Source organism: Lithobates pipiens, unplaced genomic scaffold (genome assembly GCF_037356315.1).
Source record: "Lithobates pipiens isolate NorthernLeopardFrog02 unplaced genomic scaffold, aLitPip1_a1.2 Scaffold_3, whole genome shotgun sequence".
In the NCBI taxonomy this organism is placed as follows: domain Eukaryota; kingdom Metazoa; phylum Chordata; class Amphibia; order Anura; family Ranidae; genus Lithobates; species Lithobates pipiens.
Genome location: NW_027507790.1, coordinates 84,216,405 through 84,240,864, shown reverse-complemented (window position 1 = coordinate 84,240,864; position 24,460 = coordinate 84,216,405). Strand labels below are relative to the sequence as shown.

Genomic DNA, 24,460 nt, shown 5'->3' with positions numbered 1-24,460 from the left:
GAGGGGATTCCAGTAATACGGATTGCTCCAGATTGGCCTCGGCGCCCCTGGTACCCCGACCTAGTAAGCCTGGTTACGGATGCTTCCTGGCGACTAGCATTACGGGAGGACCTTCTGTGTCAAGGTCCGATTCTCCATCCTGCTTTACCGTCGCTGGTTTTAACGGCATGGCTGTTGAGAGCCAGGTGCTAAGGAACCAGGGCCTGCCTGACTCTGATTTCAACTATGTTGAGGGCACAAAAATCTTCTTCTCGGAAGATGTACCATCGTACATGGAATGCCTATATCTCCATGTGTGAGGAGATGGGGTGGCGTCCGCGCACCTATTCCGTTTCCAGGATCCTGCTGTTCCTACAGCGAGGAGTAGACCAGAAATGGGCTTTAAGCACCATTAAGGGACAGATATCAGCTTTGGCTGTTTTTTCCAACGACCCCTGGCGTCTCACTCTAGTGAGCACTTTTGTACAAGGGGTCCGGCCTGTAGTCCTTCCAGTGCCCATGTGGTATCTGAACCTGGTGCGATCTGCGCTTTAGAAACCGCCATTTGAGAACATCAGGGAAATTCCCTTGTTGACTCTCTCAGAAAGTGGTCTTCCTAGTGGCCATTACATCAGCCGGGAGGGTTTCGGAACTGGCAGCCTTGTCTTGCATGTCGCCCTATCTGGTTATCCACAAGGATAAGGTAGTGTTGGGTCTGCAACCTTCTTTTCTACCAAAGGTAGTTTCGGCTTTTCATATCAATGAAGACATTGTGTTACCATCTCTGTATCCTAAACCGACATATCCTAAGGAGGTGGCCCTTCATTCCCTGGATGTGGTCCAGGCTCTAAGGGTATATTTGTCTACCACGGCTCCCTTCCGAAAGCCAGACTCTGTTCGTTTTGGTAGCTGGTCCGAAAAAAGGGATGGTGGTCTCGTCGGCCACCATTTCCAGGTTGCTCAGACAAATTGTGATCCAGGCCTACGCCTTGAAGGGGCAGGTGCCCCCCTTTCCTGTCACAGCCCATTCCACCAGGGCAATTGGGACCTCTTTGGCTTTGTGACATCAAGCGTCAGTCGCTCAAATGTGTAAGGCGGCGACTTGGTCGTCCGTTCACACCTTTACAAAGTGGATGTAAGCGCATCGTCTGATGCCTGCTTTGGCCACAAAGTTTTGCAAGCGGCCTTGTAATGTTGCAATTCTACACTTTCTTCTGTTAAGAAAAAGTTATTTTTGAGTATTAATGCACTGTTGCATTTGTTGACTGCAAGTTCTCATGCGGTTAGTATGATGACTCCCCTGTTAAGGAGCACCGCTGGTTGTGGGTGAAGTTATGTTGCTGTTCCCACCCCTCGTTATGACACTGTTTGGGGACGTCCCTCCGGTCAAGATTACTGGCACTGTGTCAGTCAGTGAACGAAAGAGCAATTAGGATTTGTGTATCACCGTAAAATCCTTTTCTCTGAAGTTCATTGACTGACACAGCACCCTCCTCTCGTATTGGTTTACGATATACTGCTTGTTGACGTACTGAGCTGCAGGAAGCAAGCTGAGGGGTTATTACCAGAGGGACCTCCCCCTGGGTGGAACTGTAAAGTTCTGTTTTTCACATGTATTACATGTTCTGCCTAGTCCCCTCCTGAAGGTGGCGTAATAACCCTACGGTCAAGATTACTGGAGCTGTGTCCGTCAATGAACTTCAGAGAAAAGGATTTTACAGGGCATACAAAAATCCTATATTTTATTTTTTTTCCCCTGGGCTTGTCTTCATTGTGTGCAGGCATAAAATGCTATCTTTTGTGTAGGGTTGCAGGGAGCCATCTCTCCTGGGAGAGCACAGTGATTATTGCTGGCAGCTATGGCTGCTTGCAATAATTGCATGCTAATAAATCGGACGTGCTGGTTCAGTTCAATCCAATCAGCCTGCCCATACATGAATCAAATCTCTGCTGGTTCAGCAGGGACAGATTCAAACCATCTATGGCTAGCTTAAGAATTGGGATGGCTGATGGCAAAAAAAAAAAAAAAAAAAACACCACCACAACAGCTATGTATCTTTCGCAAAGCTTATATGAAAATAAAATTAGAAGAAAATGTGTAAAACCAACAGTGGAGGGGGAGGGATAATAGTGGTTGGGAAGGGTTTCAGACCCACCCAGACATGAGATGGTTGCCTAGCAAGAACAAAGCATTCTCTCATGCCCATGGACACTCTTACTCATTATAACACTAGTCTGCTCATGAAGTAATATGGGTTCTATGCACATCTTAATTTTTCATATTTGCAGCTCTCCCCACCTCCTCCTGGATACACTTTCTAACATATCTGTCTCTTTCAGACCGAGATCGGCTGCAGCTGACTGGTAATGATGATAACCTCTGCCGTATTTGCATGGATGCTTTAATCGATTGCGTTCTCCTGGAGTGTGGCCATATGGTAACGTGTACCAAATGTGGCAAGAGGATGAGCGAGTGTCCAATCTGCCGACAGTACGTGGTGCGGGCTGTTCACGTCTTCAAATCTTAAATATCCAGACCAAATAAAATGTGTGTGACTTGGATCTTCGTCTTGGGGCTCAAAGTGTGTAAAAAGGAAAAATGGTTTTCTGTATAGCTTCTGAGTGATATGTTGTTAGAGATGTTTTGTAATACAGTTAGGATGTATACATGAGAAGTGTTCAGACAACTGCATGCTGGTGTGTGTTTATGAATCTGGAATGAATGCTCTCATTCTAAGAAATAAAAAATTTACTTGTGGAATGGAAGGCTAAAAACAAATTTATTAAAGTAAATATCCACATTACTGATGATTTTCAAATCTTAAAGTGGAGCATTTTAAAATTCTCTAAAAGCCTAGTACACACGTATTTATAAAGTCAGACGCAAAATATTGCTTTCAAGAGCCAATCTCGACCGTTTATCTGAAAGGACAAACACAAAAATTTCTTATACGATTTTCATAGAGCAAGACCATGCATGCTCATAAAACACAAGAACACACTACGATACAACACGTTGCATCACTCCCGAAGTTGTATTCTGTCGTATGAGTATTTTGGTAAATTTAGTAGCCTCTTCATTTTCGATATGAGACTATGATGGAGGAAAAAAAAAAAAAAAGATTCTCTGCGTGTATACTTTTTTTTTTTTCAATTATAGAGACATACAGTACTTTGTCTCTTTTGCAAAAAAAAAAAGTTTACTAGCAAACCTCTCAAACAATACACAGAGCTGTGCATACCAGTAAAAAAATCATTTTCTTTAAAATGGAAATCACAGGACACAGAGCCATAGTAGTTACAATGTGGGTTATAGGCCACCTTCAGTTGATGGATACTGGCATGCCCTAAGACAAAAAGTGCACTCCCTATATAACCCCTCCCACTACTAAGAGTACCTCAGTTTTGCAGCAAAGCAATACACGTGTATACCAAAGAAGGGAGGAACCTCTGTGTCCCGTGATGTACTTCAAAGAAAAGGATTTTACAGGTAAGCTGTTATAAAAATCCTATTTTCTTATCGTACATCACGGGACACAAAGCCATAGTAGTTACTATGTGGGATGTCCCATAGCAATGCCAACTGAAGGGAGGGAGACACAACAAAAGTAGGGCACCAAGAGAATAGAGGCCTTATACTGCAGCCTGCAGTACACTGCACCCAAAGGCAATATCCTCATAACCTTTTAAATCTACTTGATAGAATCTGGTAAATGTATGGACTGAAGACCAAGTTGCGGCCTTGCAGATCTGAGCCATGGAGGCTTAGTGATGCACTGCCCAAGAAGCATTAACAGCCCTGGTGCAGTGCGGTTTAATCTGAAAAGTAGGAATTTTCCACTTTAAACCATAAGCTTGAACAATCACTTGATGAATCCATTTAGAAATAGTAGATTTTGACGCTGCCTGTCTGGCACCACAAACAAAATATGGTTTTACAAATTTTGAGCGGTCACTTTCAAATAGACCTTGACCGCTCTCACCACATCAAGAGAATGTAGTGACCTCTCTTCCACAGAACAAGGTTCTGGAAAAATAACGAAAGCAGAACAATATCCTGGTTTAAATGAAAACCTGACACTACCTTAGGTAGGAATTTAGGATGAGGCCACAATACAACCTTATCCTTATGAATAATCAAATATGGCTCTTTACAAGAAAGAGCAGCCAACTCTGATACTCTTCTTGCAGAAGATATAGCAACCAAGAAAATGATTTTCCTTGTCAAGAGGACTAAGGGAATATCTCGCATTGGCTCAAAAGGCTGTTTTTGTGAAGCCAACAGGACTAAATTTAAGTCCCAAGGGGTTCAGGGGTTGCGTAGCTGGAGGATTAATCCATGTTACCCCCTGAATAAACTCACAAACCAGAGAGTGTGAAGCAAGTCATCGTTGAAAAAAACAGTCATAAGGCCAGCAGCTGGCCTTTGATAGTATTCTGGGCCAGCTTTATTTCTAATCCCAACTGTAGGAATTCAAGGATCCTACCTATGACATATTTCCTGGGGTGCCAATCCCAGGATTCACACCAGGAGACATGCCTTCCAGACTCTATAGTATATGACTCCGGAGGCCGCCTTCCTAGCATTAGCCAAAGTAGAAACTACTGAAGCTGACAGCCCACGGTTTTTCAAAATGTGTGTTTCAATAGTCAAACTGTTAAATTTAACGTTTGTAAGGCAGAATGGAATACTGTACTGTACTGCCCAGATCTCTAGAATATTGATGGGCAAGGTCCCCTCTGATTTGGACCATTTCCCTTGGACAGACACCTCTTCCAGGACTGCTACCCAGCCCAGAAGGCTAGCATTTGTTGTTACCACCTTCCAGGATTTTCCTTTTTGAAGATTCCTGGATATCAACCACCAATTGAGGCTTTGATGCACTTCGGGGGATAAACGCATTGGGAAGTGCTTGGACCTTCTTGTTTCAAGCTGACAGAATACTGTTTTACAGCAGTCTTGAATGAAACTGTGCATAAGGAATGGCCTCGAAAGAAGACACCATCTTTACCAATAACTTCATGCAAAGTCGAATAGAAGCACTCTAATTTGTTTTGACCAACTGAATCAGTTCCTTTATGGAACCGATCCTTTCCTGGGGCAAAAACACCTTCTTCTGAACTGTATCTATGATCAGCCCCAAAGTACTGCAATCTCCTTGATGGTTTTAAGGATTTCTCTAGGCTTAGAATCCAACCTAGGTATTCTAGGTAGCTGACTGCAGTGACCAAACTTTGGTTTAAGCAGGTTACCGACTGATCTATCAAGAGTAGATCGTCTAAGTAGGCTAGTATTGTTATACCTTGATCCCTTAACCTGGCTAAAGGAGGAGCCAGGACCTTTGTAAACACTCAAGGTGTAGTAGCTAGGCCAAAAGGCAGAGCTAAAAACTGAAAATGAAGATTTTCTACCTTGAAGCATAGAAATTTCTGGTGATCGGGGAAAAATCGGCACATGGAGATAAGCATCCTTGATGTCGATTGACGCCAGAAATTCTCCCCCTTGTAGGATGGAGACTACTGATCAGATTGACTCCATGCAAAAGGAACAGATATTCAAAAACCAGCTTAGATCCAATGGGTCTGACATCCCCGTTAGGGTTTTATGCAAACCTTTTGAGGGTTCCAAAACCAAATTCCGTGCTCTTCCAAGGGGACCACCGATATCACTATTTGAGACAAGAGATCATCAAAAGCTAGAAAGACTTTTTTTCACTGGATCTCTGGGAACGTTCGATCTGAGAAAACGAGGATACGGGAATTCTCGGTACTCGTTTGTAACCTAGAGAAATCAAGGAAGCCACCCATCTGTCTTGACATTGTTCCTGTCAGACCCTTGAAAACTGTAGAAGCCTTCCCCCCACTCGATCGAGCGGGGGCACCCCTTCATAAGGAGGCTTTAGTATTGTGGGTTTCCTCCTGGTCCTCTTTTGGCCCTGGGACTGACCCTGAGGTTTACCTCTTGAACCTGATGGTGGAGGCCATCATGACTGACTGGAGAAGAAGCACATTTAAAAAGAAAAAAGCTTAAACTTCCTAACATGTAAAAGGGAACTTTTCCCACTAGAAATTCTTTGGATATACTTATACAGATCGTCTCCAAATAACCGTTCACCATGAAATAGGAAACTGGCTAAGAGATTTTTGCATGGTGCTTTGGATGACCAATTTTTCAACCATAGGATTCTACACACATGTACCCTAGGCCTGGAGAATAGAATCTTTCATAGCGTCTATTGTAAAACTCAAAGCTTCTGATATACCGGCCAAATCCTGGGCCTGCTGATCAGGAATAACCTTAAGTACCTCTATAAACTGGTCCTTTAAGGACTGAGATATTCTGATGGCTGCTGAACGACTGAACCAGCGAGTGAAATATAGTTTTTAAAAAGGAATTCCAACTTATCTGTTGGATCCTTTAGCATATGAGCATTGTCTACTGGACAAGTCAGGTTTTTGTTTACAGAGGATATAGCAGCGTCAATTGCTGGAATTCCTAATTTCTTCCTCCATAGGATAAAGTATTGAAAACTTTTCTGGAGGGAAAAGCTGTTTATCTGGGTGCTCCCACTCAGAATACATAAGCTTTTTTTTTTAGCTGTGAATGGATAGGAAAAGATTGTGGAGGCTTTAGTGAACCCAAACCAGAAGTGGGCTCATCGACTGAGTTATTGGCAGTAAAAATGTGGAGTGGACCAATTCAGTGAGAGATTGTACTAACAACCTTTCTTGCGAACCTGATCCTTCCATATTAGGTTCTTCGCAAGAGGAGAGGAGACATCAGCCTCTTCCTGGTCCTTTGAGAGAAATTTGTTATCTCTCGCCCCTTGTTCCTCTAGCATGAGGGTCCTGAGCAATGGACGGGGATCTGCTACGCTTAGTCCCACTCTGAGATGTGATTAAAGTATACATTTTTTTCTCCAAACTAACATGGCTGAAACCATTCCCCAAGAAGAGGGGAAGAGAAAACAGCACAGGGAGGGTTGTCTGGCGGAGAGGTAAAAACCCCTCCAGACTTAACGGAGGAAGAGAAAACTGCTGTTTCCTGGACCCATCATGAATTCTCTGAGAAGCAAGAGACAGTAAGTGCTCTACACAGCCCGCAGTGGTGACACATGGGCATGACAACATTTAAATTAAATGGCGACATTCATAAGAAAAATCGTAAAAAAATTCTTAAAAGACTCCACTTACGTTTCCTGCCGCAAGGGTTTTCTGTGGTAACCCAACAGACCCCATCTTCACCCTTCACGGTGGGTTCCATTAAAACTTTCAGGAGATGGGGATCCTCAAGGAAACCCACAATCTTGCACCTGTAATATCACCACCAAAAAGTACGGAATCCCCGGTTCCAGCTCTCTAAAAGAGAAGCGTTACAGGCAAGACCTAGTTTCTTCAGATACGAGGCCCGGGTACCATTCAATTTGGCCAAAAAGACACTTTGAATGGATCAGGCTGCATGGCTAGCCCCAGCAAGGATTGCTCCAGTGGAGCTCAGCACAGCACATCTTTACTCGTGACCAACACCTTAGACACTGTGCGAAAAAAACGGAGGTACTCCCAGTAGTGGGAGGGGTTATATAGGGAGTGCACTTTTTGCCTTAGGGCGTGCCAGTGTCCATCACCTGAAGGTGGCCTATAACCCGCATAGTAACTACTATGGCTGTGTCCCGTGATGTACGATAAGATATAACTATTCATAATCTTTAAAATCGTATACATTTCTTTAGCCTTGTATGCCATACCCTTCAAGGAGAGTTACTTTCAAGATCTCTTTTGAAACCCTGTGATTATCTAAAACGATGCAGATTCCTTACTGTACAAATCATTATGAAGCACTTGCTGTTGCTGCCTTTTATTGTGTTAATAAGATTCAATTTTTAAGCAGTATTTTTGGATCTGCCAGATGCGTGTTGAGGCCAAAACAGTGGAGTAAATTGTTCATAAATAGTGGTCGTTTTTTATGCAATAAAAGTAAATGGTCTTTTATTATTTTTTTACAGAATGGAATCTACCACCATCATTTTAGGTAGTGATATAGTATCTAGATTTTTGCTCTTGGATTTAATCTATTACAGCTTACCAGCCCTTAGATGCGGTGGTTGTATTACATTTTTTGCTCAGGCTTTTATTTTTACATATCATAAGACAGGGAGAGTAACACACTCCCTGCCCTATGCTAACAACACTGACTCACTGTAATTTATCTATGAAGTATACCTACTCTGATCCATAACATATGATGAGGTGTTTTGATGCTCACAGAGCTGAACTATAGATAATACAATTTAGGTACTCGCTGTAAAATCAAACTTTGTTCATACTTGCCATCATTTTCCTTTCAAGATGAGCTCCATCGCAGCATGCACAATGGGTAGTCTCCTCCTCTACTCCATAGGACCATCTATAAATTTGTACCCCTCCCCAGACACAGCATTACATCACTAGCCGACTTCAGTGGGGTTGAATACTGTGCTGCCATGGAGCTCAACGGAAGAGAAGAAATAGCTTTTGATGGTTGGTGTAAAAACAAATTTCCTGATGACTACATGTCCGCATACCCATGGGAAATAACTTGACAAGATAGGCTGGGAATGTGAATATTTTAAATCAGTAGTACTCGCCCACCAAAACAATAGTCGCAAGGGAAGCTGGTTCAGCACATTAATGCACTTTAAAAAGGTATGGTATAAAGACCAAGAAAGGGTAACCGGAACCAGGGGCTTATCCTTCAAGATAACTGGGGATGAAATGCCACCTAAGGTCTGTCCTTGACAGGACCTCAAGGTTCAGGCGTTGCCTGGATGGGTAGGACAAGACTTCAAAAGGGGACCTGCCTGGCCACCATAAAGGCACAATCTCTCCCTCCTCCTAAGGGTCATCCGCAGAGACGTGTGAAGCCCAACCGCATGGGTTCCACTTCACTGACCAACTCGGTACCAGGAGGCATGAGAGGTGAGGGAGGCAAGGGTGGGACTGCAAAGCTCGGAGACAAATGTACAGGAGGCTTCAGCAAGCGCTCTTTACCACTTAAGCCTCGGACCGATTTGCAGCCAAAGGACCAGACCCCTTTTTGCGATTCGGCACTGCGTTGCTTTAACTGACAATTGCGCGGTCGTGCGACGTGGCTCACAAACAAAATTGGCGTCCTTTTTTTCCCCACAAATAGAGCATTCTTTTGGTGGTATTTGATCACCTCTGCATTTTTTATTTTTTTCGCTATAAACCAAAATAGAGCGACAATTTTGAAAAAAATTCAATATTTTTTACTTTTTGCTATAATATCCCCAAAAAATTTATAAAAAAAATATTTTTTTTCCTCAATTTAAGCCGATACGTATTCTACATATTTTTGGTACAAAAATAAAAATCGCAATTAGCGATTGATTCGTTTTCAAAAAAGTTATAACGTTTACAAAATAGGGGATAGTTTTATAGCATTTTTATAAATATTTTTTTTTACTAGTAATGGCAGCTATCAGCGATTTTTATTGTGACTGCTACATTATGGCGGACACATCGGACATTTTTGGGACCATTGTCATTTATACAGCAATCAGTGCTATTTAAATGCACCAATTCCTGTGTAAATGACACTGGCAGTGAAGGAGTTAACCACTAGGGGGCGGGGAGGGGTTAAGTGTGACATGTGTGTTGTTTTTTTACTGTTGGTGGCTTGGCATGTGACATCACTGATCGTCTTTTCCTATAACAGGGAACAGACGATCAGTGACAGCCACACATACCTCTCCTCGTTCTTCAGTTCTGTGACCCGTTCTTGGGACACCAGTGGCGATCGGGTCCACGGGTCCCACAGTCACGGAGCTCAGGACCGGGTCACGAGTTCCTTTAGGAACGCAGGAGATAGTCTCTGTGATGCTGACCAAAGCGAAGGCAGAGATCATCTGGGCTGGACGGCTTAAGTAGGCAGGACCGACGAGCAGGATATCATCAACAGGTGAGTCACTGTGGAGAGATAGGAGCTGTCAATTAGTCGACAGCTGAATTGCCAGCTCAGAGATGAAGGGCTGAGCCCAGCCCTGAAACCACCCTACAAATGATCTCTGGAGACACAATCTGCTGTTACCATACTACAAGTGGAACAAGCCGTTAACTCCATCTTTGAAACTGTTGCCCATGGAGATTGCCTTGACCAATCAGGATATGATCACCCAACTGGAAGCCTTTTTCCCTTTTATTTGCACCAGCTGGCAATAAAAACAGATGACCTGAAAGGAGTTTCCCACTGCTTACTTGCTTCTAGTACTAGGAAGGATTAAGTCCTGCTTTATATAAAAGTCTAAAGTCACCTTTGGTGTAAATCCTAACATTGGAACTAGAACTACCTTGTTAGCAAAGAAAGAGGCGAAGGGCTCCTTAGCCCCTGTAGCAGCTTTTTCTGAAACCCTCCTTGCCGAAGTCATTGCAACTAGAAGGCAGTCTTCAGTGTAAGATTTGAAAAAAATTATGAACAAAGGACTGCCCGGTGTCCAAAGGAACACACATTTGAAGGTAGGTAAAAGCTGCACCTGCAATACCAGCTGTCAGTCAGCTCTCTGATACTTTGCAAATATACATTTAATAGCATGCAGTGACCTTCCTGAAGAAGGGGGGTCCTTTCCCCCAAAATGTGTTGGCTTGATGTACTTATCAATAAACACATCTTAACTTACCTTCAAATTTGTATTCCTTTGGACACCTGCGCTCTTTTCTTCCTACTTTTCCAAGTCTACCTGTGGAAATGTCCATAAAGCTGTATCTAAAAAGGCAGCAGCCCAAACCCAAGCGGTTCCATCACCATTATCTAATACTGGGCACAGCCCGCTGGAAGAATTGCCCAGATGACTATCCACCTACGACCAGTGACTGATCCAGTCAGTCCAACACAGTCTCCTGCACAAATGAGACACCTTTAGTGTAAGAGGTCAACCTAAAACCCCTGCTTCAGGAGAAAAACTTTTCAGAGAGGAAGTCCAAAACTAGTGGAAGATCCCACTTTAGAAAGAGGAGTTATCTTGGTGGTCTCAATTTCTTTACTCTGCCTTAAAGGATTGGATCACATCAACTCGTTTGCCTTCTCAACAAGCTGGTGAGCATCAGAGACAGCCAAAATGTGCCCTTTTACGGTATTGAGGTGCCCATCAATGCCTTTCTGTAGGAACTCTAGCACATTGTGTAATGATGAAAAACCTTGGGAAACCTCAAACAGTTGAAACTGTTGACATAGTGCTGTTTTTCCTTGATTTTAGAAATGAGTCCATCACAGAAAGAGCTTCTCTGGAGCAGGATGGCAAATGTGGCCTGAGTCAGGTGAGTCGGAAGGGTTCCAGACACTCCGCTGTAGCAGAAGCAGATACCATGGTGGTTTTGGCCAATCTAGAATTATTGCTAGGACTAGCACCTTCTTTCCCAGTAGATCATGAAGAGTATGAGAGTTGATGGAAAGGCATAAGCCAAGTAGAAGTTCCACTCCATCCTCTGTTTATCTGACCAGAATGCATGTGGACATGGAAATATTGAACAGAAATCAACTTTGCATTCTTTGGGGTCGCAAAGAGAGCGCTATATGGCAAGTAGGTCCACTTTGTTACCTGTCTCAATATCTCTGGCAGGATAGACCACTTGTGGTGGTCTCTTCTAACCCTGGATAAGTAATCCACTTGTTCATTATATAGACCTGGAATGTATACTGCTGACAAAGATTGGGCTGGTATTTCTAGGAATCTTTCAAGTCACAGTTGTCCAGTTCCCACCCCTTGGGCTATCCTTCTATGGTTTGTATTTGACATTTTTGACACTGCAGTCTTGTGATTCACAGGTGAAGTATAATGAAAAAAAAAAAGGATTTGGCTATACCTCTCCTTTAACGGTTATAAAGTAATTATATTGTTGCTAGATATGTGACCTGTCAGGATGGTCTTGTGGTATTGCAGTCCCAAGTCTTCTCTCTTTTGAGCACAGGAGGCAGTCCTTCTTCAGGGTCCTCTACACACAGACACTTCAATTGTTGTCTAGCGACAGGTACATTCCAGAATCAAGAAGATGAACTGAAGTCATGATGTCAGTGCAAGGGGGGAGGTTTGAGCACATCTGCAGTGCTGGATTTCCAGTCCAGAGCACCTGCAAATTATGTTCACTAGAGAAACATATGCACAAGATATGTAAAAAAATAAAATAAATCCTGAATGGGTTAGAGGAGGGTTATGTTTTGGCCAGAAATGAGCTTTAAGTAGGTGTTAAACTCTTGGTACTTAAGATCTACAAACATAAGCCCTTAATCATCATCCTGAATGCCAGTTTCACAATAAATGACAGACCACTTAGTAAAACAATTTAATAAATGTGTCCATAAATAAACATGATACACTTTGAATCCAACAACATTACTTACATTAAAAAAGTATACATCTGACTCCGTGGGTTAGGAGTGGGATAGACTTGTAATGCATTGGTGTAAATGCATTTACCTGTTCAATCTCCCTTTATAATGATGACCCCATTCTTAAGTTTCCAGTGCAAGGGGCATCTCTTTTACTAAAGGAGATTTACAAGTGGTGATTGAAGAGACCCAAGTTCTTCTTTGTACCTGATCTGGCTCAAATTATTTTTTTTTTTTTAACAATCTGTAGCCAGGAAATGATGGTAAACATGTTTTTTCTGTCCTGTGAACAGTTAAACTAGAAGTTAAACTGGTTACAAGAAAAACACCTTACAGCAATGGCACTTCTGAAGGCAAGTATGTTATTGTCGGGCCTTATGTTTTGGACGGGTTGTCCAATGGCACATTAGTGGAGACTGCCTGGTCAGTTTGCCCTGCATTACAAGAAGTTTGTTCAACAGGCCACAAATCATCATGCGATGCTGGATCTTTGTGTGCAGAGAGGATGCGTGTCAAACAAATAAACATACATGTTTGCTCAGCATGCACATGTCTCATGTAAAAAAAAAAAATAAAAAAAAAAAAGCCAATTTAAACATGCTTTAGAAGTGGTCACAATGTGGGCTTATTAATAAGGTATCACTGCCTTCAGTAACTGTACATGGAAAGATTGGCAGTACTCCTTATACCTATATTTTAAATCCCCCAGAAAAGAACACTGGTATCATACACTGCAAATATAACTTTCAAATAGATGTGTAGAAAAATATTTCTGCATAATGTATGACAAAGTATTTTTCACCAGCTTTTGGAAGGCTTCCGTGTTCTGTATGGTCCACTTCTAAAGACACACAAAGCTCGGAAGTTGAACAGTTTAAGAGCCAATACAATAAACATTACCAAGCGCATGCCCTTGGATTTGTCAAAAAATAAAAAGTCATTGAAAAGGTCAAACCCTTATTCCAGTGTCAACCTTTAACAGCTGGTGTTTGCGGTGCTGGAGAAACCATTGGATGAAAATGTGACATTTCAGAGGTGAACCTCAAACCTCTCTACTTTTAAGGCCAATATTGTCTTTCAGGTGCAGCTTGAAGGAAAGTATTTTTTTTCCCCCCATTACATTAGCTAATCTTTTGAAGAAGCTTTTCTTCTGTTTGTCCAAACTGTACAATTACTGACATTTCGGCAATGAACTGTTCGCAGCTTTCCTTGGTGACCTGCTTGCAGTACCTGAGGTCAATCAGACAGATGTTGCCACAGCGTTTAAAGTAAGTCAGGCACTGGTCTGTAACATTATTGCAGTCTGGAAAGAAAGATAAAGTGGTGATATAAAATAGGCAACAGAGAATAAAAATAATTTTTTTACAAAAAAAAACAAAAAGTATAAAATACAAGTAGCATAATTTGCATTTTTAGAGCAAATTGGTGGCAATTTCTGGTGTAGTATGTCTAGACACTCCAGACTTAACTGATATAGCTTTGTTCTTCAGTCATAAGTGCTTGGCACCTGTAGTCATTTTGTACTTTATTGTACAGCAAAATCAATCAATTTCAAGTTACTTAAAGTAAATTGAGAGGCATAGGGATTCAGAGACCGTTGGGTATCACCGCTGCCCTAATGGCGAATTTGGAGACTGGCAAACAAAAGAAATTGTGCTCAGCTTGGCCTACTCCCAGCAAGCCTCAGTTTTGTGGAAAAGCATTACCAAAAGCATGATCATAAATATAGATGGTTGGGACCTCAGTACCAAGAGCATGATCATAAATACAGATGGTTGGGATGGTTTTTCCCTTACTCCAATAAATGTATTTTATGGTAAGAACAAAAATCCATTTTCTTTTTCTCAATCTTTGAGGGACACAGGAATTCAGAGACTGGTGGGACATCCAAAAGCAGTTCAACAGCAACAAAACATTAACAGGCCCACAGGGAAAAAAACAACAGAGCTAGGGATTGACTGCAGCTCGTAGAGCTGCCTGAAGGACCTTAAAGCTGTATTAAACCCCAAAACTGCCCCATAGCGAATATACTGCTACAGGGTGGTTGTTCAGTTTAGTTTAGAATCAAGTGTGTAATATATATATATATATATATATATGCGTGATTCTGCATTTCCATCTAGGGGGTGCAGGTGCCGCTTCTACTGTGATTATTCACAGCACAAGCCAATCTGTGGGTGCTGAGCAATGACACAGGAAGGAGCACTGCATATGTAAACACGGCAGAGCTCCATTCTCACAGGGGGGAAAGAGATGGATTTTGTGTTCCTGCAAACAGGGAATAAAATCTATCACTTCCCTTAGTAAAAGCAGCACACAATTTACACAAAACACTGGCTAAGCACACAGTTAACACTTTGATTTCCCTAGATGTTTAACCCCTTTCCAGCGAGTGTCATTACTACAGTGACAGTGCAGATTTTTAGCACTGATCAATGTATTAATGTCACTGGTTCCCACAAAAAGTGCCAGTTGGTGTCCGATTGTCCACACCATTACTAGTATAACAAAATATAAATAAAAAATTACAGTATATACCATAGTTTGTAAATGCTTTAAAACGTTTGCATAAACCAATATACGCTTATTGGGATTTTATTTTTACCAAAAATATGTAACAGAATACATTACATATTGGCCTTAAATTTATGAAGAAATTCAATTTTTTTAATTTCCCCCCCCCCCCCCCCAAAATGGTCAGCCATATGTTTATAGCCCAAAAAATAAAAAATGCAGTGGTGATCAAATAACACAAAAAGAAAGCTCTATTTGTGGGGGAAAAAATTACATACATTTTATCCGGGTACAGTGTTGCATGACCGCGCAATTGTCAGTTAAAGTAACGCAGTGCCGTATCGCACAAAATGGCCTGGTCATGAAGGGGGGTAAATCTTCCAGAGTTGATGGAAGTGGATATTGTAGCTAACCAATTCTTAGATGCTGTTGCTGCAATTTTTTTTCTCTTCAATTCACTTGGTCATCCTGCCAATAACACACTTCTTGTCTTAGGGAGATGTCTGCATTCTGGATGATGTAGTAAAGCAGACACATTTGGACAGCAGCATTATGAGTCTGTGGACAGGACTAGCAGGTTAAAATGGACTTGACTAACAAATTTAAGCTGAGCCCCAGCGAACACTTTATCCTAAAATTAAAAACACTGTTTGCTGTAACTGCTTATCTAAAGATTTTACATAAAGGAATAAAAGCGGACCATTGTGAAGCCCCTCTGTCAGTAGTAAATGGTTTGTCTCAAACCTAACTGCTACTTTGTCTGGACAACTTGGTCTGTTAAAGTAAGCTGAAAAATGAGGACGTACTGCAGGATGACCAGATGAAAATAAAAGAAAAAAAGCATAATTAAATAAAAAAGAGAAAACTAAAGCAGCCACCACACATAAGAATTGGTAAGCTGCAATTTAATAAATTTTTGGTTTGGGGTTTTCATAACCCTTTAGTTTAACTAAAGGCAAAACTTTTTTTAGTTTTAGAGTGCAGAGGGATTAAAACGCTTCTCAGTTTTTATTGCTGTCTGTGCCCCCATTAGGGAGATTCACCCTCTCTTTTCCAGAGCAGAATTCCTGAGCCACCAGGCTGAAGACAACCTGGACTTTAGGTGTCCGGTGAAATCAGTCTGTCCAAGGACTGGACCATGTTTGCCTAGGATGACAGGATGTTGTGCTGTCAGGGTCAAAGGTGAAACTGGGCAATTGGAACTATAACTGGGCTACAATCAGCCCCAGACCTCTCATGCAAACGTAAGGCGTTGGGCGATCCCTGGACTGAAGAGTGCAAGTCTTGGAGTGGGAACTCTGGCTTGAGTGGTGTCAACAATAGGTCTCAGATATATATCCCAAGTGATGAGTTGGTTCAAGTGTGGACTCCTGTAGCTTCATGACCTAACCGAACCTTCCAAGGTCTGGACAGTGCAAGCTATGCTGTTGGCCTGAACCTGAGCCAACTACTCCTTGAACAGAGGATCACCCCCCACCCCCCTTTTGGTTTCTGAACTGTCAACAGGTTGGAGTAGAACCCCTTAAATCATTCCTCCATGGGTACTGGGGAGAGGACCCCCTGCTCCAGAAGACCTGCAAGGGCTGCATGGAGATCTGTGCAATTTCATAGGTAGGTTGAAAGATGTAGACAGAAATGGGGGCTGAGAGCAGAATTCTAGCTGGTAGCCCCTGGAAATCTGGAATGCTGGCTGTTCAAAAATCAGCAAAAGCTTGGAAAAAAGGTTGTCCCTTCATCTAAAAAAAGATTTATTTGAGGGGTAGTATTTGTAAGTCCAAAAGATACAGATAGTTTGTGTAGTTTGGATGTGGTGCTTGGATTTGAGGCCTGGGAGAAACAAGGGCACTCTTCTTAGCCCCCAACAAGGCATGAGCCTTCCTGAAACAAGTCCAAGACTTCTTCTGAATGGAGTACACTATCCTCTGGTGACATTCTTCATAAAGGTGTTTAAGGCAGCTCCAAAGAGATGCTATTGAATCGAATGCAAAAGCAGTCACTTTTGCACGGCGGTTCCTCAAATCAACACTTTAAACAAAGAGTCCCCCTTATGTTCACAAAGAGGAGATCCCCAACAACTTCTCAAAGCAGTAATTTAAGATTGGCATAAGTTCCAAACACTATATATAAAGGTTTGAATGGTAACTAGATCCCTTCTGATGGCCTTAGTCCAGTCAGCTTAGGTTTGGAAAACCATAAATGCTTTCAGGGCAAGTTGCAAGTCAGGACCTGTCAGAGAGAACATGTCATTAACCACTTGACCAGGCCATTTTTTGCGATACGGCCTTGAGCTACTTTAACTGACAATTGTGTGGTCATACGGCACTGTACCCATATAAAATTTGTAATTTTTTCCCCCACAAATAGAGCTTTCTTTTGCTGGTATTTTATCACCACTGGTTTTTATTTTTTGGGCTATAAACAAAATAAGGCTGACAATTAAAAAAAAAAAAAAAACACGTCCAATTTAAAAATAAAAAGTCTTCATAAATTTAATAGATCCCAATAAGTGTATATTGATTGGTTTATGTAAATGTTATAGCGCCTACAAACTTTGATATCGATTTATGGATTTATTTTTTTTAGCACGGAAATCAACGGCTTATGGCATGACTGTGATATTGAGGAGGACAATCAGACACTGACGCTTTTAATTATTTTCATTCGGGAACCAGTGATATTAATAAAGTGATCAGTGCTAAAAATATGCACTGTCACTGTACTATTGACACTGGCTGGGAAGGGGTTAAACATCTAGGATGATTAAAAGGGTTAACTGGGTACCTAGCCTTTTTTTTTTTTTTTTTTTTTTTTACTATGCAAGGTGCTTTTACTAAGGGAAGAGATTGATTTTGTTCCCTGCTTTTCAGGAACACAAAATCCATCCCTTCCTCCCTGTCAGAATGAAGATCTGCCTTGTTAACATAGGCAGATCCCCGTCCTGTGTATTTTACCCGTGACTGGCGGGTGGCAGAGGACATCCAGTGCACAGCGCCCGCAGATCAGCTTCTAGCAGCCTGTCAACAGCACGTGCGTGCCCCCCTGCAGGTGGAAGTGCAGAATCACACATTTTATATATGTGTGTGTGTGTGTGTGTGTGTGTGTGTGTGTGTGTGATTTTGCACAGGAGAGCTGCCCTGTAGCAGTAAAACTGCTATGGAGTGCAGTCTTTAACTGGTTAAAAAGGGCCTATAAACACTTGTCATTGAGGTCCTTAAAAATCCTGAAAGTATTAAAAACATACAAAATAGCCATGCAGCCCACCAGACTCCATTAGAACTAAAATATCACTTTTGGGTGACCCGTCCCCTTTTATTTTCTCTTAGTTTAAAAGCACAGGGCTTGTGTGTCTGAAGACATACAAATTCCGTTGAAGACATAAAAAAAAAAAAAAGTCACCTTATTTCTGATCTGTGGAACTATTTACCTGATAAATTAATTTCTGACAGAGAATCCCTGGTAGATGTACCCACTGCAGTGAGCAGGTTAATGGACTGATCAGTCACGTGGTTACAGTAACTCAGGTCCAGTTTGGAAAGAAGAGGCATGTGTCGAATCATCAGGCGCAGTGTGGCATCTGTAATGTCCAGTCCTGCTAGACGAAGCTCTGTGATGTTCCTCAATTTGCTACGGTTGTCTATCTGACCTAAAAGAAAGCAAATATTGTGTAGAAAGTAAAACCTTAGTACCAGGCCCTTTTTTCTCTGAAAATAGGTGCAGGAACTCAACCATGACCCCAAAATCCCCCTTCTCCCCCACACACCCCCTCCATCAAATAGTGGGTGTGGTTAAATTTCACAATGGTGGGGGGGTCTTTAAGAGCATTAAATACAAGGAGTGCATTACATACAGAGGGCAGAGTTCAGGGCTGCACTACGTGCAGAGTTCGGTGGTACACTACCTACAGTGCAAAGTTCAGGGGTGAGCTACACAGAGTTCAGCCTTCTTCCACATCTGCTTACCTCTGTATCCCCCACCCACATCTCACTTTCACCCTTCTTCAGCTCTGACCTCTGCATGCAACCCCCGCCATCGCCTTATGCTCCCCCCTACTTAAAATTTCCAATATCTTCCACATGTTCAACTTTTGCTGCTGCGTTAAGCTGAAGCACCCAGCAGGCTCTAGTACCTTCCCTCACACTGTAGTTCGCCCCGTCTTTCTCACTTGCAGGAAGATCATCCAGTGAGGGTGTCGGCATCCACACTTCACCCTGAACACCTGCTTTTCTTTTTTTCCCCATCCTGCCCTCAGTGGGAGCTGTTCAGGAGATCAGATCTTTGGTACATAAGCTGTCACTTTTAAAACACAGAAGCCGGACTTCTGTGTTTACAAGTGATGGTGGTGAGCAGAGAGCAGGGGGCCCGAGCCAGAGGGGGTGGAGCCGAGTTCCACCAAGTTCCAGGTGAAAAAAAAACCCTGCTTAGTACCATTTAAAATGACTGTCATATTAAAAAAATAAAACAATTCCCCTCAAGAAAAAGATGAAATACTTACCTATCCAGCCACCGATGCCACAAATACTTTTTTTGTCCCACTATCTGTGCTGCAAGTCTTTGCTTTTTTAATGCTCTGTATACACGATAGGATTGTCTGACAACAAATGTTGGATGTGAGCTTGTTGTCGGAAAATCCGACTGTGTGTATGCTCCATAGAACATTTGTTGTCGGAATGTCCACCAACAAATGTTTGAGAGCAGGTTCTCAAATTTTCCGACAACAAAACTTGTCAGAAATTCAAAGCGTGTGTACATCAGTATAACGCAAAAAAAGTCCACGCATGCTTGGAATCAAGCAGAAGAGCCGCACTGGCTATTGAACTTCATTTTTCTCGGCTCGTCGTATGTGTTGTATGTCACCACGTTCTTGACACTTGGAATTTCCGACATTTCTGTGACTGCGTGTATGCAAGACAAGTTTGACCCAACATCCTTCAGAAAAAAAATGCACGGTTTTGTTGTCGGAAAATCCTATCGTGTGTACAGGTCATTACAGTTACTGAAAAGTTTTCAGCTTCCAGCACTTCAGAATACTGGACTCCTGGTCCTGCTATGTAATGTGATTACATTTTCCTGGTCACTGAGTCACTACAGGACACAGCACTGATGCAGGGGCCAGCAGGAGGAACCATGGCATGAAGCAGGGGGACCAGGAATCTAACAATGCATGAAGTGTCAGATGCTGCCGAATTTTCAGTAACTGTAGCTGAAAATAAAGGCCTGAAGCATGGGCAGTGGAAAAAGCAAGTATTCACCCTCTTCTTTGCAGGACGTGGTTTTAGTCTTTTAACCGCTTTCTGTGCACCCTACTTATATATAGACACATGTCCTTTCCTGAGCTCTCCCATTAGTGAGCCTGAGACCGATGCAACCGGTCCCATCTAACGCACTGTAAAGGCTGGGGAGAACATCTGTTGTTCCTCCTCATGTTTGCTGTCAGAAACCTGAAGTAATGAGGATTTTGACACTTTTGGTTTCGGTTTGTTTTTTTACAAGCCGACAACGGCTTGTAAAGCAGCCGATCAAACAGATCTCTTGTGATAGCAATAAAGTTCATAAAAAATAAAAAAAATAAAAAAAGAGACTGATTAATAAAATGTTTCAATAAAACCAGATGAGGTATCCTGTTCAAGTCTATACTGGTAACCTGTAAAGGCTTTTAAAGTATCGCCTATGGATGAGCCTATGGATGATTTAATGTACCAAAGTTTGTCACCTTTCCACTGGTGTGTGCAATTTTTAAGTTATCCATTTACTCAGCATAACATCATCTTTTATACTCTTAACAAAAATGTAGGTATTGTAAGGCGTTTTTTTGTGTACACACATAATTAAAGGGATTGTCAAAAACAGGTACCTTTCCCCACTTCCCGGAGACTGTGCTGCGGCACCGTCCCTCGGCCACTGGCCAGTTAGAAAGTGCTGCACGCTTTGCGCAAGCGCAGTAGGGAACCGGCTGTGAAGCCGAAAGGTTTCATTGGCGGTTTCCCTTACCATGTATGGCAGATCAATATCCTTTTAAATGAAGTAGTAGAACTGGCTGAGCCATACCTGGTCTGTTATCGGTTGGAGGAGACAAGAGATCCCTCATTTGTGCATCTTTCAGTCCTTCTACCCATTGAACATTGAGCGATCTCAGCAATGGACAACTGGAACTACAAAGTGCAGATACGGCAATCCAAGAACAGCCTGATAAATTCAGATCCCTTAGAGCTGAGGAGATTAGGAAGAAGAAAAATGGTCAAGTTTCAATAAAGAGAAATAGCAAACATTCCAAAAGCTACAACAGCATAAATGCTAAATAAAAACACATAGTACACGGGTCTGTCAACAAAAATATTTCAAAAGACCCCTGACCTAAGCAAAACAAAAAAAAAAAAAAAAAAAAAAGGTTTCTGTAATTTTTTTTTTTTTTATTGAAAATCAGTTTAGAGCCCTGTATTTACCCAAAAACTATTTTAGATCCTTTTCCCAGATTGGCAGGCTATTAATATGCAAATCAACTGCACATGTTCTCTGTGCCCTCCAAGCTTTTAGGCTTGTATTGAAGTCCATCGACACTTCTATTTTCTAACCAATGCGTTTTATTTCCAAAATAGTCGGCGGACCTGAACAGTGCTCCATGTTAGTCCTTGGAGCAACGGATGTCATTGCTGACATCCAACCCTGTCCAATCTGCTAAAATCAGACGGATGGCCCTATGTTCGCATCTGTCCCTATTGGATCGGGTGAGATCTGATGAAAACGGACATGCTGTCCGTTTTTGTCCGATCCCTCCATTGCAAGCAGCGGTGCTCGACAAGCCCCTCCCCGCTCAGTGAGCAGCGAGGGCCCCGTCATCCGCTGGATCAGCGGAGATCAACGGAGAGATCTCCTGTGAGCTGGTGGACTCTGTGGCAGCGGATCCGCCTGGTGTGAATGAGGCTTAAGACTTGTTTTTTACTTGTAACAGCCTCCATTGTGTATCCTGGAGACTGTTGATGGCTACTGCCTTTTTGGATGTGATGTCATTAGACTCAGTGGCACACTATAGTATACCACTTCACTCCTTTTTTATATTAAAATAATGAAAGCTTAGAGCGCTTTGCTAGTCTGCTAATGCGCAGCGTGGGCTCGTAGCTTGAAGCCGCAAGCTGTCACAGCCGGGTGCCCACAGTTAAGATACTGGATCCAGGGGACCGAAGAGGGATGGCAAAAACAGCTCGGGTGAGCACATCGCTGCATCCTGGCACAGGTGAGTGTCTGTTTATTAACACTGAGCAGCTAGTTTTTGTAGGTGCTGACTTTTCATAAACACAAATATGAATGGAGCTCCTCTTTAACCACTTGCCGCCCATAGTACGTCAATGGACTTCCTTCAGTTTCAGTGGTTATACTGAGATGATGCATGCATCATCCTGGTATCATTCTTTTGAGCCGGCGAATCACTTTCATGCAGAAGTGATCGAGTGGCTAATTAGCCACTCAATCACTTTTGCGGGTGGTGGAAGGAGATACCTCCCACCGCCGCCTCTCCAGGCTCTCCTGTCCCATCGTGGTGCCGGGTGGCAATTGGTGCCCTGTACAAGGAGAGAGAGAAACGAATGTTCCCCTCTCTCTGTAACCGGGAGCGGCAAGTCGTTTGTCACTTCCGGCTCCACCCCTTTGTTTACCTGCCGCCAGTGGCCAGGAAAGCAACCGATCAGATCAATCTGTGTCTGATCGGCTGCATGGGAGGCCGGAGGAGACACATGAGGTATATTAGTCTACTGTTGTTCATCCATTGTGATAGCAATAAAGTTAGTTAAAAAAATAAATAAATAATGTATTTTTTTAAAGTTCCCCTGTCCTAACGCACAAACGCGCACGGATGCGTTCCATGCGCATATGTAAACAGTGATCGCAGCACAGGTAAGGTATTGTCACAAACGTCAGAGTGAGAGCAATAATGTTAGCACCAGACCTCCTGTGCAACTCTAAACTGGTAACCAGTAAAGGCATTTAAAGCATCGTCTATGGAGAATTTTAAGCACTGCAGTTTACCGCCATTCCACGGGCAGACACAATTTTAAATTGTGGCATGTTAGGTATCCATTTACTCAGTGTAACATCATCTTTCAAATTATACCAGAAAAAAAAAAAATTGGACTAACTTTAGTGTTTTTTTTTTTTTTTTTTTTATAATTAAAGAAAGTGTCTTTTCCCTCAAAAAAGTGCATTTGAAAACCGCTGTGCATATACCATGTAACATAAAAAATTGCAACACCCACCATTTTATTCTTTAGGGTCTCTGCTAAAAAAAAAAAAAAAAAAAAGAAGGATATATATAATGTTTTGTGGTTCCAAGTATGTAGTACCTGGAAGCCGGTTCATGAGCCAGCTTAGTTGTTTCTTTGATATATTCGTCCAGCTTAAATCTAAGGACACAGGCTGTCTCCTGATGATCCCACTGAGCATAAGAGGAGTTATGGATTTGCAGTGGTTTAAATCAATTCGCGTCCACAATCTTTTATCACAGCACCTGCAAGAGAGAAATACAGTTATTTTCCCATCACATTATCACTGAACAGATTGTTTACTAGGAGTATTTTACAGAGAGAACACGAATATTAGCAAAAAGACCACATAAGTGTGACCACAAATGATACAGAACTTGCATAAGTTCCTGGCTCTTATTGTGGTCTTTGTGTTTCATGTATTAGGATTTATGCACACAGCCAGTCCGGGACTGCAAAGTGTGCACAGCTGCATGTGCATAGACGTATGCTCTGAACACAGATGATGTGCACTCAGAACATACAGCCATGCGTTGTGTTGTAGGCAACCCTGTGGCATATAACCATGTGCAGCCACATCATTTAATTAATCTCAATAGACAGCTGTACTTGGCAGGAGAAATCCCTGGCACACAGAAGGTATATTTCCAGGTATAAGTGATGGCAAACCTTGGCACCCCAGAAGTTTTGGAACTACACTTCCCATGATGCTCATGCACTCTGCAGTGTAGTTGAGCATCATGGGAAATGTAGTTCCAAAACATCTGGGGTGCCAAGGTTGCCATCACTGCTCTATGGTATATACATCATATGTTACAAGCAAGGGGGAGACATACTTCGTCCATAGTCTTTAAAGAGAAGGAATAGCAATGACCTGTTCTGGTTACCCATAATTCTTTCCATCATGCCAAATGTTTGACATTTTGGACAAAAAAAACCTTACTAAAAATATAGAGCTGAATCCCAGGCAAGCATCTAAATACACAAAAGTAATGCATGTGCCAGAAAACTTGCAACACTTTTTTTTAACCTAGGTACTCCTGTCTTATAACACATCCAGATTCTCAGCCTCCAGTGCGTCACACTCAAGAATAATTGGCAGTTATTGAATGGACAATGGAATAAACAGCAGAACACTGAAGAGTCATCACTCTAGTCATTCCGATTGGCTACTAGTGTGGCTGCCACTCCCCACCTTGCAGAACTGCATAGTCATAGTGTATGGGCAGCTATAGAGTAAGTTTGAGTTTGCTTACTGCATTGGTCCTCAGAAAGAAGCTGAATGCTTTGAAACACATAGGCTAATTTATTGCATAACAATGCTGTATTTTTTTTTTTA

At 42.2% G+C, this 24,460-nt stretch overlaps 2 protein-coding genes across 7 annotated transcripts in view; one reads left to right on the top strand and one right to left on the bottom strand.

Annotated features, from left to right (window-relative positions):
- RNF34 (ring finger protein 34) overlaps positions 1 to 2,740 on the top strand; it is a 72,590-nt gene extending 69,850 nt beyond the window's left edge. For all 3 annotated transcript variants that reach the window (XM_077461981.1, XM_077461979.1, XM_077461980.1), the window contains one exon: positions 2,320 to 2,740. In XM_077461981.1, coding sequence (XP_077318107.1) covers positions 2,320 to 2,507 — 188 coding nt within the window. In that variant the 3' untranslated portion in view covers positions 2,508 to 2,740. The remainder of the gene's footprint in view (positions 1 to 2,319) is intronic.
- Positions 2,741 to 12,299: 9,559 nt separating this feature from the next.
- The window catches only part of KDM2B (lysine demethylase 2B), a 205,976-nt gene continuing 193,815 nt past the window's right edge, over positions 12,300 to 24,460 (bottom strand). For all 4 annotated transcript variants that reach the window (XM_077461976.1, XM_077461975.1, XM_077461977.1 and 1 more), the window contains 4 exons: positions 23,203 to 23,366; positions 20,918 to 21,079; positions 18,297 to 18,515; positions 12,300 to 13,661 (listed from right to left, as the gene is read on the bottom strand). In XM_077461976.1, coding sequence (XP_077318102.1) covers positions 13,480 to 13,661; positions 18,297 to 18,515; positions 20,918 to 21,079; positions 23,203 to 23,366 — 727 coding nt within the window. In that variant the 3' untranslated portion in view covers positions 12,300 to 13,479. The remainder of the gene's footprint in view (positions 13,662 to 18,296; positions 18,516 to 20,917; positions 21,080 to 23,202; positions 23,367 to 24,460) is intronic.